This window comes from Paroedura picta, chromosome 5 (assembly GCF_049243985.1).
Source record: "Paroedura picta isolate Pp20150507F chromosome 5, Ppicta_v3.0, whole genome shotgun sequence".
Classification (NCBI taxonomy): domain Eukaryota; kingdom Metazoa; phylum Chordata; class Lepidosauria; order Squamata; family Gekkonidae; genus Paroedura; species Paroedura picta.
The window spans coordinates 112,757,924-112,774,934 of NC_135373.1; the positions used below are offsets into that span (position 1 = coordinate 112,757,924).

At 46.6% G+C, this 17,011-nt stretch overlaps 1 protein-coding gene across 1 annotated transcript in view; it reads right to left on the reverse strand.

Annotated features, from left to right (window-relative positions):
* Positions 1–7,789: 7,789 nt before the first annotated feature.
* The window catches only part of LOC143838541 (sodium- and chloride-dependent GABA transporter 1-like), a 60,525-nt gene continuing 51,303 nt past the window's right edge, over positions 7,790–17,011 (reverse strand). The window contains exons 14-15 of the mRNA XM_077339985.1: positions 16,221–16,388; positions 7,790–10,367 (exon numbers count right to left, since the gene is read on the reverse strand). Of these exons, the coding sequence (XP_077196100.1) occupies positions 10,263–10,367; positions 16,221–16,388 (273 nt within the window). The 3' untranslated portion in view covers positions 7,790–10,262. The remainder of the gene's footprint in view (positions 10,368–16,220; positions 16,389–17,011) is intronic.

Sequence of the window (17,011 nt, forward strand, 5' to 3'; positions counted from 1 at the left end):
ACAAACAAGCAATAGCTTTCTACGATAATAAACTGATTTCCTGTTTCCTAGGGGAGGGAGGAATTGATTTTTATCTTCCACTGTACTCAGGAGGTACAATTTTCTCTTAAGAACAATCTGGTGAGGATAGCCAGGCTGAGAAAGAATGCAGGGTCGCTTTCTCAATGGCTCTGGGTGGATTTCCCAAATGAGTTAATTAATTTTGTAATATATTTTAAAAATTTGTTAAATATTTATCGGGTGATATGATCATATACGGCCATGTTGATGTGCTCCCCCCCCCTCAAATGGCCAATGATAGTTCTGGAGGGGCTGGGAAGAAGAAGAGTTGGTTCTTATATGTGGCTTTTCTCTACCCGAGGGAGGCTCAAAGTGGCTTACAGTCACCTTCCCATTCCTCTCCCCACAACAGACACCCTGTGAAGTGGGTGAGGCTGAGAGAGCCCTGAGATTATTGCTTGGTCAGAACAGCTTTATCAGTGCCATGGTGAGCCCAAGGTCACCCAGCTGGCTGCATTTGGGGGAGCGAGGAATCAAACCCAGCAGGGAAGGGGCCCTCATTGGGTGTGTCCACAGCTGTGCTTCCCAACCACATTCTGCACCATTCTCCACCACTTCTGGGGTTTCTTGAAGCCTGAAGAATGTTTCAGGGGTATCTCAACAGTAAAACAAATTAAAGTCTGGTCTAAAGTCACCCCAGTGAGTTTCATGGTGGAGTAGGGGCTGGAACTCGCGTCTTCTTACTCGAACACTTCAGTCTTGACACCAGAGCAGGCTCTTGTGGTCACCATGCAATGTAAGCTATCAACCAAGGCTAGAATATGATTCCACAACCTAGCCAATTAAGTCCCCAAAGAGCATCTCCTAACACCTTCGAGCTTTAACACAACACACAAATCAGACTCACCATCTGATTTTGCTGGTCCTTAAATGTGCATAGTTTCACACCAGATTGTGGCTTATGGATATATCCTAACTTTCAGTTCCACTTAGGAAAATCTCTAAAGGTACACTTGAGCCATCAAGTCGCAATCAGTTTTGGGTGACCCCATCATGGGGTTTTCAAGGCAAGCCATGAGCAGAGGTGGTTTGCTATTGCCTTTCTCTTTCTCTGCATAGCAATCCTTGTCTTCCTTCGTGGTCTCCCATCCAAGCACTAATCACGGCCAACCCTGCTTTAATTCAGGCTAGTCTGGGCTGGCTAAGGTGGCCAGATTTTAACATTGGTAAAGTGAAACACCATTGACCGGGGGGGGGGGTCTTGATTAAAATTTGGTCTATATGGAGCAACAAAAATGTTCATAGAACGGATAGAACGCAAAAATAGTATTGTAATATATATTTTTTAAATTTCAACATAAGTACAATTTGCCAGGTGCCCCCAGATGTCCCTCCAATAGTAGGACAATCTGGTCACCTTAGGCTAGGGTGTTAAGAAAACCTGTACCCCTCGATTAAGGATTAGTTAGAATGGCCTGATAAACAGTGCCAGAATTCAGCCTTTTAAAATGGGTAGCGGGTACAAGGCCTCACGTTACTCTGCATATTAAGTTCCTTCCTAACCTTGTTCCTTCTGCTAGAAACAGAATTTGTTAATACTCAAGCAATGCCTGTAACACTTCAGCAGCTGTTTGGTCACACACAAGCAACCCACAGCTGGCTCTGCAATTTTAAAGACTGCCCTTGTGAATTGCAGTGTCTGAAATTACAAAGGTCTAACAGGTTCTGTGGCATCATTATGTTGTGTAATAATAAAAAGGCGAAGATGAAGAACTACCTCCGAAGAACCAGGGGCCAAGATGGTCCAGATTTAATTTATTTCCCCAGGTTCAGATGGGGGGGGGGGGAAGTAAGGGGGGCATTTTGATGTCATTATGGCTATTGCTTTTAGGTTTTGGCTCTAGACACCTACAGAGATACATAACACCTACACCATCTCTTTCTTGTAGAAAGAAAACATGTACAAGAGTAGTTACAAGCGCTACAAAGGGATCCTGAATAATAATAAGCGTTCCACCTTGTGTTTTCAAGGCAAGAGATGAGCAGAGGAGGTTTAGCATAGCAGCCCCAGCCTTCCTTGGTGGCCTCTCATCCAAGCATGGACCATGTTCACCCATGCTTCTATGTCAGGCTTTCTCAACCAGGGTTTCATGAACCCTTGGGGTTTCTTGATAGCCCTGAAAGGGTTTCCTGAATAGGCAGGAGTTAAATTGTTAAACATTTAACAGGTGATATGACCATATATGGTCATGTGGACTCATCTCCACCCCCAAATGGCCAATGATGGGCCTGGAGGGAGTGGGAAGGGGAGGGGCCCAGGTGGGTGTGTCCACAGCTATGCTACCCAACCATATTCTGCACGATTGGGCCACGTCTGGGGTTTCTCAAAGCCTGAAGAATGTCTCAGGGGCTTCTCAATGGTTAAAAATTTGAGAAAGGCTGTTCTAGGCTCTGACCAGTTCAGGCTAGTCTAGGCTATTTAAGCTGCTAACAGATTTAGGCTGCCGACAGATCTTGCTCCAACATAAAGTCACAAGAGTATCTGTTTTTATTCCGTTTTAATAATTCCTTCGGGAAGGTGAATGTTATGCCACCTTTTTCCCTACGAGACCTCACATATCAGTATTACTGCTTTCAGTCCATTCATGGTTTAAGTTGATAGGGATCCCTAAAGCACACAGGGCCCTCAAGATTTCTGGAAGTGCTGCCTGCCAGGAAGATTCAAAAAAGGGGGTGGTGGGTGGGTGCAGGTGAATTGTGTCGCACTCCATTGCTGTATGGGGCTATCCTAGTCTGTTCCTTCCACTGTAACCCGCCACCAAGGCCAGAACCTAAGACTGTTGGTCGTTGTTCTCAAGTGATGTCTGTAATTCTCTAGCAGCTGATTCACCACCGTGTCCGCGCCACTCCCAACCAGCCGCGCCTGGGTCAGAAGCTTTAACGATCTCTCCGTTTTCATTTTTCTTTGCACTCGGTTATCACTTGGCACATCCCACTGAATGTCTCTCTTCATTCTCCACGACCCGAAAACAAAAGATGTTACTTACCTGTGTGTGTAGGCTATTCGAGAGCACCTGTACATCCATCCGTCCGTACCTGTTTCCTGCTGTACATATTCTCAAGAGAAGCTTCCTATGGGGAACAGCCGTGTGCTCACATCTAGCAAAGATTCCAAATGGCTAATATTTTGTAACAAAATAGACGAGATGTATTTTATCTGTTCGATTAATAGAGTTTTAGAGATTATATTGAAATATGTCACTTGTGCGAATATGTCTTCTTTGCCTCGGCCACCTTCGGAGCGTCTTCCTTCCCCACCCCGTTGCCTCCACATGCCACTAAAAATGTCTCAACGAATGCAAAGTTTTCAAGAACATTTGTGGAGGGTAGGGTAGGGTGGGGTGGGGGGTTAAATATTTCCTTAAACAAAACCTAAGGAGAATTCCGAGGGAAGTTAAAAGAGCTTAGATAAATCAAGAACAAATCTAGGGATGCTGTTTAACACATTCAACACATCTTGAGATGGTTATTGGGGTTTGCCTCAGTCTGCTCTTTCACCCCATCTTGTTGCTCTTCTGGGTACATATTTTGAGGTAAGAGAATGGTCAGCACCATAAAATGGCTACTTCATGGGGTGGGATCAGTCACAATGCTGATAAATTGTGCACCCTATGATGGGTGCTCTCTGAAGAAACAAGAGGCGGGATCTTCGTTGGAGTCTTCTGAATCACCTCCTGCTCCACTGAGGGGAAGGAAAGCCAGGCTTTGGAGAAAGTGATCATCTACCATAAGAGCAAATGGCCATTAAGGAAGGCATACTAAAGAGAATATGGTGCTCTAGATAGAGATGTATCCATCAGACTCAATCCACGTACTGCTTTTCACAGGAGCTTTCATATAAGCCAAGAGGTCTTGAACTTTTTCCTTCCCAGCATGAAAACAGGGTTTCTCTTGCAGATTGCTCCAGGTTTTGAAAATCCCTTTAGTGCATATATACCCAGGCCTGTTTTAAATCAGTTTTACAAGATTCCTGGACAATAGGGGTGTCATCAGGAGGTCCTTCTACAGGGCACTACCCCAGGCATAGTGTTCCATCTATTCCTGAAGGACCTCTGCTCCATATGTTTATCCAGTCCCCTCTTGAAGCTGCCTATGCTTGTAGCATCCCCCACTTCCTAATGGCAGTGAGTTCCATGTGTGAATTACTCAGGTACTCCAGGTCCCTACCACTGGACCACATGAAAAATATCAACTTTCCTACTCCATCACCTCGGAGTACCTAGAGTCTGACAGCTCTCGGATGGATGGATGGATAAAAATTGGTATTTCAGAGGTTTGGTTCCATCTATTTCTGTCCACTTTTCCAGTATTACATCTAAGAACCCAAATGCCTCCAAGAATTCTCTGCAAACTGAGAAAAGATGCTAAGATGGTGCAACAGTCTAAAGAGCCTATGGGCTCTACGCTGAGATCTCGGGCCTTTTTCACCACTCTTGGAGGAATATTTTATTTCATACATTTAATACCCAGCTTAGTTCTGTGCTTGAGATGGCCCATAGTAATTAAAATTGTAAAAGACACCCCCTACCTAAAATAATTAAAAATTGGCAGCAAAACTACGGGGTGGGGGGAAACATCAGTCGACAAACCAGACTCACATCACTCCCAAACCAGCTATAGTCAGGGGAAAGGCTGTGATTCAATGGACAAGCCTCTGCTTTGCATGCAGAAAGTCCCAGGTTCATTCAATGGCATCTCCAGTTAGAGGGACCAGGCAAGAGGAGATGTGAAAGACCCCTGCCTGAGGACCTGGAGAGCCACTGCCAGTCTGATTAAACAATCCTGACCTCTCTGGACCAATGGTCAGAATCAGTAGAAGGCAGCTTCACTTATGGCTAAGTCAGAATGCACTGAACCTAGATTCAGATGAGGAAATGTTGGCCTGCAAGGCTGATGGTTTGGAGGACTGGATTCACTGGTGGTGAATGGAATATAATTGGCATTCATAGAGCATTTGCAGAACATGTTAACAGTTCATGGAGACCTCATGGGTCCGGCCTTGCTATTTGGCCTTGATAGCCAAGATTGCTTTCTATTGGCTGCAATTGGTATGTCATTTCATACACTCAGCACACCTGGCCATGCAAATCCATGTTTTTGTAACCTCATGGCTGGATTTACTCCATGTTGAGATGCTCTTAAAGACCCTTTATGTATGGCGGCAGCTACTACAGCTACCGCTGTGCCGTTGCGGTGGGGCAGGATGGCCCGCCATTCCCCATGTATATACGGGGCAGGGCGTATGAGGCTGCCCCAGTGTAGAGTGCACACATCGCGTGTGGCGGGGGCAGGGGGACGCCCCTGCCGGCTCCGCAGAACTGGCAGGGGCATGCAGTGTCCCTACAGGGACACCATAGGTCTGGGCTGGGCAGGCCAAAAGGCCCACTCTGTCAATTATACACAGCGCCGACCTGCCCCAGCCCCTGCAGGTTCCCGCGGTATCCCGGAAGCTGTGGAAGTCCCCGCGTTCGCATAACGCGGGCCTTCCGTTGCTCTGGGCCGGGCCATGCCTGCGCTGGAGGTGGGGGCATGCATAATCAGGGATTTTCCAGGCTGCCCTGCCACCGGCAGCACGGGCATTCTTGCTGTGCATAATGGGTCAAAGAGAAGAAAGTCCTGAAACTACTACTGGTTCTGAATGAAGTGACCTGATTATTCAGGGACTAGCCAATGGGAATACACTTCACTTATTTTAACATGGCATTATTGGCTGCCATTTAGCTTAAAAACTCAATTCAAGGTGCTGGTCATGAGTATGAATACCTTTTTGGCCTAGGACTGAGAATCATAAATTCATAGAGTTGGAAGGGGCCTATCCAGCTCTCCATAATACTCAAGGTCTCCTAGTGAACACCATTACAGAATAGGTAGGGATTAGAACCTGGGTGTTCCAGATTCTACTTGGAAACCATTATGCCACATAGGCTTTTGGAGAGGTCACTGCTGCTAAATACTATCAAGCAGCCATGTTCACTTGTGGCTGCTGCTGGGCCTGATCCCAATGAGGCCTCCCTCAAGGGGAAAAAAATTTCTAGCAGAGTTCCTACCCCTTCCCTCTGTCTTTTACTTATAGAAACCAAAGCTTGAAGTCTAGCAATATTGTTATGGCTGCCTAGCAAATGCCACAGGGCTACTGCAGAAGACATTTGTTTCTTACCAGTACAGGTACTGCTTCTATTACTGAGGGAGGGAGGGGGGGTTTAACCCTCAATTTCTTTTGGCGGGGATATTAGATTTTTATGCAACCCTGGGGGGCTTTTTCTTTTGGCGGGGATATTAGATTTTTATGCAACCCTGGGGGGCTTTTTTTGTCAGGTTTGTGGAAATATCTGCTTTGTCTATTTATGGCTGCAGTCTCCAAATCTAAGCATCCACAGATAGGGCCACACTGAGAAGTTAGATATATTAATGTAACAAAGATCAGTATGACATATACAATAAACATTGCAATAAAACATGTTCACACAATTAGAGAACAAACGAATAAAATCAGCATAATACATCCAATAAACTGGATAACATAACTGGAGAACAATGAGAGAAAGACATTCTAATGCATCCAATGAACAATACAATATGGGAGAAGAGTGGGAGAAAAAAAAATGCTGTCTAAAATGTTTTAACAGACAATTCAAAGTACATATATGCAGTTACAAAATTTACTAGGAAGAGATTTTGGGTTGTTTTCCCTCCCTCCCATGGCAGCGAACTTATGAATTGCTGGCCCTGGAAGACCCTGAGGACTGACATGAAGGTGGTTTGCAGTGGAAAGAGGGAATTGGCAGAATTTGCCAGTTTAGTCTGGAAGATGACGAATAGGTTTTAATGGCCCATTTTTCTTTACCTGAAGGGGTCACAAAGCAGCTTACAATCGCCTTCCCACAACAGGCCCCTTGTGAGGTAGGTGAGACTGAGAGAGTTCTGAGAGAACTGTGACTGGCCCAAGGTCACTTCATGTGGAGGAGGAGTGGGGAATCAAACCCCGTTCTCCAGATTAGAGTCTTCGGCTCTTAACTATTACACCATGCTGTATTCAACCCTTTATGTGCCCCAAGTTGGTACTTATGCTACATCAAGAAGGAAATGTTGCCTTGACAATCTGTGATCTTGACCATTTCATGATCCATTTTTTCCTCACCCTGTTAGAACAGGCAGTTTTACAACTTGAACGTGGGCGAGTGGGTGCCAGGTTATAAATGGTAATGCCGCACCTGCCTTCATTTATCAATGTTTCTCCTCTGCCTTGGCTTGGCAGAAGCGATGCATACCAATTGGGGATCCCCTGCCAATGTTGCAGGTACTAAACATCTGGAATGGGAATCTATAGACCAATGTCAGCTTTTTTTAGATGGTAGCGATATTTAAAAAAAAAAAGTGACTAAGAATCTCAGCACAGTACAAAGCCAAGTGAACGCCGAGCGATTCTGCCTGTAGGCTTACAGTCCTGAAACAGGGATCAGGGAAAGGAACAAGAAAGCTGCAGCAGCAGGGATTTGATTGAAAACCGGGAGGTTAACTGAAGAAATGCTGTGCAGGAAAAAGTGCGTCTTAAAAGGCTCCTAACGCCAGGGAGAGATAGTCTCATATCTATACCTATAGTCAAAAGCAGGGGTAGTCCAACTGCGGCCCTCCAGAGGTCCATGGACTACAATTCCCAGGAGCCCCTGCCAGCGAATGCTGGCAGGGGCTCCTGGGAATTGTAGTCCATGGACCTCTGGAGGGCCGCAGTTGGACTACCCCTGGTCAAAAGTATACTGTTAAGGAGCAGTCCAAAAAAGAAGTTGAGAAACAGGAAGTGGCCTGGTGGGCTTCAGCAACCAATGCACCAGGAGATTGGAGAGACGTACCTGGAACATGGAGAAGCACGAAAGAATTGATCATATGGGAGCATAAGCTGGATTAGACTGGTGGTCCATCTACTCTGGCATCCTTTCTCACAAGCCCAGGGTCCAACAACCCAGGCTACAGAACCTCTGCTTCTTGTCGTCCACCACAACTGATGCCTCTGAATATGGAGGTTTAATGTAGGAGGGATAAAGGTAGGGTTGCCAGCTCTTGCTTGGGAACTCCTGGAGATTGGGAGGCAGAGCCCGGGGAAGGTGGAATTTAGAAAGGGAGCTTAGCAGGGATATGATTCCATCCAACCCACCTTCCAAAGCTGCCATTCCACCAGAGGAACTGATCTCTGTTGCCTGGAAATTCCAGGAGAGCTCTAGGGTTGGCAGCCCTAGATAGAGAAGGGTTTGAAGGTCTGGAGCAAGGAAGTTTCCTTTGAGAGGCCGGGCACAGGATCCCAGAAGAGGAAGACTGCACATTGTCTTATAGTTTCCCTCATTTTGTTCCACTTCTTTTGTGATTGCTGTCCCTCTGTCATTTCACTTTTAGGCGTCATCTTACAAAGTCCTCATGATCCTGCGTTGAGCAGGGGGTTGGACTAGATGGCCTGTATGGCCCCTTCCAACTCTATGATTCTATGATTGTTGTGGAACAACACAATGTCTTTGCACCACACAACCTTTGCTTACCTCTCCCCGATACACACCTTCTCTTTTCTCTTTGGCACCAAAGCAAGGAGGGAGAAGCAGATTTAGCCTCTCCCACACTGCTGTTTCTGTTCCTGCAGACTTGCTATTAGCTATTAGGTTTAACTGTAGAACCAATGGAAGCTCTGCAGACCATGGATGTGAGAACAGTAGGAGGTGTAGGGTCAAGCTTATTATCCTTGCCTGCTCTGTTTCCAAACAGGAAAGAGCCACTCTGCGTCAGGGAGGAGCAAAACTCCCATAGCAAGAATGATGCAAATTCATTGCAGTGTTCCCCCAAAACTGTGGTTTTGCAATGCACAGATGGAGACTTACAAGCCTGAATTTAACCATAAGGGCACAGAGCAGTGTTCCGTAGGAGAGGGGAGAGAGAGAGGGGGGGGGGGGCTCTGGGCTCCCTGGATTGACTGTGAATTTTAAATTACATGCACATGGGAAACATTCCAACCCTGAAGGGTGGGGGTGGGACTTTCAACCCAATACAATCCTGGAGCTCTCCTGTTGCTGAGACTGAGAACACTTTCAGGTTATTGGGCCAATTACAGTGACCATCGAGCTATTATTCCGTCTATGTGCCATGCTTTCTTCTTGAATATAGTTTCCGTTCTGTGCATGCTGCGTTCCCTGGACCCTTCTGGAACCTTTTACTGGTTTTATTTGGAGCTTGCTTCCTTCCTTCTTCCACTCCTTATTCTTCAGCGCTTTAAGCGTTGTTTGATTTATGTCCCTGCTATTCAAGCTAAGTGGCTGCTGTGGAAAATTCCCTCTGTCTTACTGCTCAGAACCTTAAAATCAGTAGCACCTTTAAGACCAACAAAGATTTATTATTATTTAAATCTGTGTTGGTCTTAAAGGTGCTACTGGACTCTGATTTTATTGTGCTACTTCAGACCAACACGGCTACCTATTTGAATCTATTGTTCAGAATCAGAACCTTGTCTGTCAATTCACTTCTAAAGTGAAAACACAAGCATCTTTCGGTCTACCTGTCTGAAATTTGGGAGCGTATATATCCTGGGGGAATACTGTGATTCCTCCTGTGCTTTGTTCACTGTGGATGGAAAGCCATGAAGTTACAGACTCAAAGTGGTTTGTCTTCAGTTGAAAGGGTTGCCAGGCAACCAGCAGGAGATGGGGGAACTTACCAGGAGGAAGAGGGAAGGCCTAGGCCATGTCACCAGTGTCACACAGGAAGTGATGTCATCATGACGAGACATCGCTGTGATGGTCTGGGATTTGTGCCAAAACTCTATAGTAAACATGGCTTCTACCATAGAGTTTTTGTCTAAATATCAGGGCATCACCAGGATATCACTGGCATGATGCCGTCACTTCCTATGCGATGTGTCGGCGTGGCCTGGGCCTTCTTCTTTCTCCTGGCCAGCTGGTCGGTGGCAGTGGACAGGGCCTGGCAGCAGAGGACCCCCACCTCTACTGAGGGGGCTGGCAACCCTACACTGCAACCATTATAATAAACAGAATTACAAACACGAAACAGCAATGACATCATAAAACTGAACAGAACCCTTGACAGTGAAACAGTCCCTTTCGGAATTAATGACAAAAGTGAAAGAAACAAAACAAACTCCCACACTGAAGCCCGGAACAGGGCAGGGGCTGCAGCGGACCAGACTGAGGGGTTTTCGGCCTTTCCTTTGCCTAGACAGCAGCCTCCGAGAAGCTTCCATTGAGTGAAGCCTTCGCTTGCAGTCCATTTCGCTGGACGTTCATATCTTGTGTAGGCTGGATCATGAGCTGAAAACGCTGGCGGAAGAAGAAGCCACGACGGTCATCAGAAAGACACGAACAACAAACACACACAGTCCGACCACTGGCCCATCAAGGTCAGTTTGGTCAGACTGGCAGCATCTTTCCAGGCCAGGGTCTCAGGCAGAAGACTTTCACGTCACCTTCTGCCTGATCCTGTTCATTGGAGATGCCGGGAATTGAACCGGGGGACTTCTGCATGCCAGGCAGATGCTCTGTCACAAGCCCAGAATCCCTGCCCTGATATTATGCTAAATGTTCCACTGTATATTATTTTCACCTTGCAGTTCCTCCAAGGAGCTCAAGGTGGTGCATATTATTCTCCCCTTCTCCATCTCATTCTTGCAACTTCCCAATGAGGTTGATTGGATGGAGAGGGTTAGTACTTCCAGGACACCCAGGAAGCTTCTATGACAAAATAGGGAATCGAACCTGAAGTCAGCCAATGCCTACCCAACACTCTAACCACCATACTCCACTATTGAACTCCTCTGTTGACCTTTAGCCAAGCCACCAGGGGGATTTCCATGAATCTGGAGGTCATGACCAAAAAATCAGGTTCAGGGTGTTAAGTCTCAGAATACTGAAGAATAATGAAGGCCAGAGAGAAGTCCTAGTGTTGGTAAAGAATTCCATTTGGCCTGGGTCCAAGATGGCTCCTTCAGAAAGGGCTTCTCAATCTGAAGCAATGAAAAAGTCTTCTCATGAGGGAGCCCAGTAAGCAGCAACACCAACTTTTCTGTCATCAGTGTATTTTCCCTCCTTCCATTTATACTCAATAGGGATGAAATAATAGTAATGAAATGGCCTATAATCTCCCCTGCCTGTAAAAACCACTTTACCCTGCATCAAACTCTAATTTCCCTTTAAACCTCAGCTCTGTTACCAACTAATCCAGGACCCTTGTATGTGAGATGATGCCAAAGCTTCACTCACCCTTTCCTTGCTGTTTGCTGCCACAGCTGTAAAGTCACAGGGACAAGAAACGGGGTGTGGTTTGTGGGCTTCTTTCAAATAAAAGCAACCGGCCACTTCTTTTCAGAGAAAGGGTCAAGACACATGGGGTTAGATGTCTACAAAATGGTGGTCAAGTGAAGCCATTCCAGCCAATGTTAACTCACTCATGTCTCTAGTGCAACCTTTCTCAACTTTTTGGCCTTTGAGAAGCCCCTGAAACATTCTTCAGGCTTTAAGGAACCCCAGAAGTGGCTCAATCGTGCAGAATATGGTCGAGAAGCAGAGCTGTGGACATGCCTACCCAGGGCCCCTCCCCTTCCCACCCCCTCCAGGCTCATCATTGGCCATTTGGGGGTTGAGGCGGGTCCACATGATCATATAAATAGATTTATATCTATTCCCATATGCCAATTAGATGTCCCTGCCCCTCCCAGACTCCTACTGGTTGCCAGCCCAGAGAGGGACAGAGTATGACACTAAGACCCAGCCCAGGTACAATCTAGAGCAGTGGTCCCCAACCTTTTTATCACCGGGGACCGGTCAATGCTTGACAATTTTAATGAGGCCCGGGGAGGGGGGTAGTCTTTTGCCGAGGGACGTCGCAGCCGCCGCCTGAGTCCCTGCTCCACTTGCTTTCCTGCCAGTGCCCTGACTTCCTGCCGCCCCTGGGGGGCGCTGCCAGCAGCAGCTGTGCAGTGCCATGCCGAGGGGGAGCCCCAACCATGGCGGCCACCGGAGAGCACCAAAGGTGAGCCATCAGCAGAGTGGCAGGGCAATCCCTGAGGCAGCAGCCAGGGAGGAGGACAAGGAGGAGCCGCGGCCCAGTACCGACTGATCAACGGACTGGTACTGGTCCCCAGACCGGGGGTTGGGGACCACTGATCTAGAGCAAGGGGAAGAGTGATAGAGGTAAGCTAGGAGTGAAAAAAAAAAGCCCTAGAAATAATGGCATTTCTACTCTTGAAGGACAACGGGGTGTCTTTCTGTTCTATTTTGTCTTGAACCTAAACGCAAAATTAATGTTTTGTAAATTACCCATTTGCCTCACAGCTCACTGGTTTTCTTCTTTCTGACAGCATGAATTTTGAACTGAGGGAACAAGCTCGCAAAATTCTGCTCCCTCTCTGGGGGATTTGTATTCAAGCCTATCTTTGTTAGGATCAAGCAGATTTATTTCATTACCCAGGCAGTCTGCTGGAAAGGCCACAATCCTGATTAACCCCGGCCCTCTCCCTATCTTTCTTCTAGACAGACTTATTTATTGTCCTCACATAAGATCTTATTCAAACCCATCGGCAGAGGGAGGCTGACCTCAACAACTAGCCTCAGCCCTGCAGTCAGAAATTAAAAACTCTTTGCTCTGATGTGGACCACATTATGCAAGAGAGACAGGACTGTTTTGAGAGGGAGACAGAGCGCGTTCACTAACTTTAGGGCACAAATAGATGGCAGTGGATTCAGATGCTGACTGCCCTTGAATGTGGAGTTTCCCTTCAGTCCCCATGACTGGTAGCCACTAATGGACATCCCCCATCAATCTACATAAAGTAAAGGTAAAGGTATCCCCCTATGGGTCATGTCTGACCCTTGGGGTGACGCCCTCTAGCGTTTTCATGGCAGATTCAATACGGTGTGGTTTGCCAGTGCCTTCCCCAGTCATTACCGTTTTACCCCCCAGCAAGCTGGGTACTCATTTTACCGACCTCGGAAGGATGGAAGGCTGAGTCAACCTTGAGCCGGCTGCTGGAATCAAACTCCCAGCCTCATGGGCAGAGCTTTCAGACTGCATGTCTGCTGCCTTGCCACTCTGCGCCACAAGAGGCTCTATCAATCTATACAGCCCCCCTTTAAAGCTGGTTTTTTTTTACATTTAATCCCTTTCTGCGTAAGGTAGCAGTTCCTCTTGTCCATCCTGAATCTGCTGCCCATCAACTTCATTGGATGCCTTCAAGTTCTTGTGTTTCGGGATATGGAGAAAATTCTCTTTTGTGAACTTTTCCCACTCCATGCATCATTTTATGAACCGGCATCATGTCCCCCCTTCGTTATCCCTTTCCTAAACTGAAAAGTCCCAGACTCTTCCGTCGTTCCTCCTAGGGAAGGTGCTCCAACCCCATACTCATCTTGGTTGTCTGCCTCTGGCCTCTTCCCAACTCTGCAGTGTTCCTTTGGAGATCCAGGGATCAGAACTGTTCACAGAGGCATTCTAATCCTGGCTTGTGTTCAATTCCTTTCCTAATTATCTCCAACAGTGAGTTTGGCTTTTTCACCGTTGCAGCACACAGGATTGTCAGTCACTATCATCGAGCTCTCCACTACGACGCCAAGATTGTTTCCCCTCTCAAGCTCAGCAAGTCTAGACCCCACTGGCCTATGCTTGAAGTTGGGTTTTGTTTGTTTTTTGTCCCAATGTATGTACAGAATATGAATGCAACCATATTTAACACATTTCCAGAATAAAATTGAGCCATTCGATAGAGCTATTGGCACTTCTCATCTCTCAAGGGTTACCCTCTCAGGTTTTGGCTGTCACAAAGACAGTCTTACATCCCCTTCCTAATTCCAAATCTCCCCTCACTAAAGATCCCTGCAGTATTGACCTCTGCTTTTCTCCCTTTGTCATTAAAGCCCACCTTTTCCTCCACCTTGGAACACTTAAAGGTTTAATAGATAGTTCTGCGCCCTTACAAAGTATTCATTTGGACTGGTTTTAAACAGGTGATTTTGCTGCTCATACTGGGAATATATTTATTGTCTGAATTTCAGTGGAAACATTTTCCTTTCACTCTATCATTTCACCTTTCTTCCGTAGTCAATAAAATCACTCTGTTGGTTCCGAGTTACCTTTTTCATTCCCTTCCAGATTGCTTCTATCTATCTATTCTTGCCCTCATTTCACAGTGGACTTTTCAAGGCAAGAGATGTTTGGAGGCTGTTTGCCATTAGCTGTCTCTGCATAGCAACCCTGGACTTTTTGGGTGATCTCCCTTCCAAATCCTAGCCAGGGACAACCCAGCTTAACTTCTGAGATCTGATGAGAGTTTTTTTTCTGAGTGGTTTTGTTTTCCAAGCCACATCCAAAAGCTTGGAGATTTTTTGGGGAAACATGCATGCAAAATATTGCCTCCCAAGCCCCAATCCAGCCAGAAATCGACAGAGGTTTTTGCTCCTCACGTGTTTCACGTCCGTCCCAATTAATTTGTTTCCCTGCAGGAGGCAGAAGGTGATGTGACGGTCTCTGGAATTTCTGAAGAGTATCTACAAACACTGGAAATTAGATTTTAGCCACAATTATTGGCGGGGTCTGCATGAGGGCAAGGAGCTGTGGGAGGGAGATGCTGGCTTTTGCAGGCTTCAAAGCAAGAAATAAGTACACCAACTAAATCTTTGCATTCCAGGCACTGTCTCCAAACACTTAAAGGTCACCTGAGATCTTAAAGTCAAATTAGCATGGGAATTATTCCATTTAATTATGAATCATTCCATTTAATTATAAATAGGTGCACCCTGTAGGTGTGCTGGAAAATAGGAGGTGCCTTGGTTTTTATCTCTTTTTTACTCCTGAGAACAAAATGCTGCTTCTCAGGGAGCTTCTGCACAAAACACATGTCTGAGTCACGGGTGGTCTTAATCAGAGTTCCAGTTTTTTACAAACCATGGATTACGGAATGGGGATTGCTTATTATGGACTTGCAGGGCCAGTATAGGTAGGACTGCAGCTCCTGGTTGAAAAATGCTTGGAGATTTAGGACAGTAGCACATGAGAGGTCAGGATATGGGGAGGGGAAGAACTTCAATGCACTCTAATGCCAGAGAATGCACCTTCCAAAGCAGCCATTCTTCTCCAGGTGAATTCATCCCTGTCGTTTAGAGATCAGTTGTAATTCCTGGAGATCTAAAGCCACCACCTGGAGGTTGGCAGCCCTAAGAAGAGGATCAGGAGCTAAGGTCACATGCAGACAGAAACAGTAGCTCCATTCCTTCACTACAGGAAACAGCACTTTATGTTAGAACAGGCTTTCTCAGGTTGAGAAACCCTGGGGTATCTTGACGGCCCTGGAAGGGTTTCCTGGATGATATGACCATATATGGTCATGTTGACCCACCCACTCCTCCCAAAACGGCCAATGATGGGCCTGGAGGGGGTGGGAAGGGGAGGGGCCCCAGGTTGGCGTGTCCACAGCTATGCTTCCTAACCATATTTTGCATGATAGAGCCACTTCTGTGATTTCTCGAAACCTGAAAAATGTTTCAGGGGTTCCTCAATGGTAAAAGAGCTGAGAAAGGCTGTGGTAGAAGTCAAAGGGCCCCTCTGTGCCTTTGGGGCAGCCTACCTGGGTGGGTACAGGCAAAGGCAGCAGCATGGATTTGTGGAAAGCCATAGGCTGTATGCACCTGCATGGACACCCTGATATTCCTTAGAGTCCCCCATCCAGATTCTAACTAGGGCTTACCTGCTTAGCTTCCAAGGTACTGATGAGACCTCAGGTAGCCAAGTCTGTCCAGGTCAGGGCCCACAGAATACGCTCCAGCATATATACATGCTGCTTGTAAAACCCCAGATTCTATGCCAATAGAGCCAAATGCCATTAGCTGAAAGGTAATGCTGATGAGCAGTCTGATTAGCCCTGCTTAGCACAGGGAAGTCGTATCTTGGGAGCTGAGCAGGTCAGCTCTGGTCAGTACTTCGATGGGGAACCACCAAGGAAGACGGAGGTTGCTATTTGGAAGAAGGCAATGGCCAACCATCTCTTGCCTGGAATGCCCCATCCGCTGCCATGAGTTGGTTATGACTTGGCATAACCGCTCTTGGCATTTTAGTAACCATCTGTGTGAAGTGATGGTTTTTCACACCTGTGCTGGGGCCAAAAGGAGTTGTTGACATGCTCTTACCTGTTTGAGAGTGCCCTTTGCAGTAAAGAAAAAGTACAACATATATCCCGGAATCAAGACCATGGAGGATAGGGACATGAGCCAGCCGATGCCTTGACCCCATGCAGGATAGACATATTTGCCCATCTTCAGAGGTGTCATTTGGGCCACACTGAAGAAGAAAACCCCCTAGAGAGAGAGAGCAAGAGAAAGAGGAAAAGGTACAACTGCAGCCCAGAATATGAATGTGCCAAAAGCAGATTAATTCAGAGAGACTAGCCTTTCTCCTAGAATCCCTCATCATGACTTCTCCACTGCCCTCAACCCACCCACCCACACATTTCTCACCCTAAATACCTACTTTCCTTCAATCACAACTCATTCCGTTCACCTCAAAGTGAAACTCGGACCACTAAGAAGACTGACTTCAATGGAACTCAAGACAAAAGATACCCACCATGGCCCATTCAGAAAGAGCATAAACAAGATCCTTGATGACAACAGGCAACCTGTTACTGTCTCCCCTGCAACACTTTGCCCAACTCCATGGATCATCAGGAACATCTTGCCCCCCCAACTTTTCAAAACCTAATATCCCCCCTTTGGTGGCCCTGGATGGAACTCCCATATTTGAAGGCAGTATCTCTCCAGCTACACAGTACTGAGAAGATTAAAAAGTGATTGGCTGTCACTGCCATACTCTGCTTGCCTATGGCATCTGGGCAATCAAAGCGATGCAGAAGGAAATCACACCAGATGCGGTAATCAAAGAAGAAAGCCCCGTGGCTCAACCATCATAGATACAATCTAAT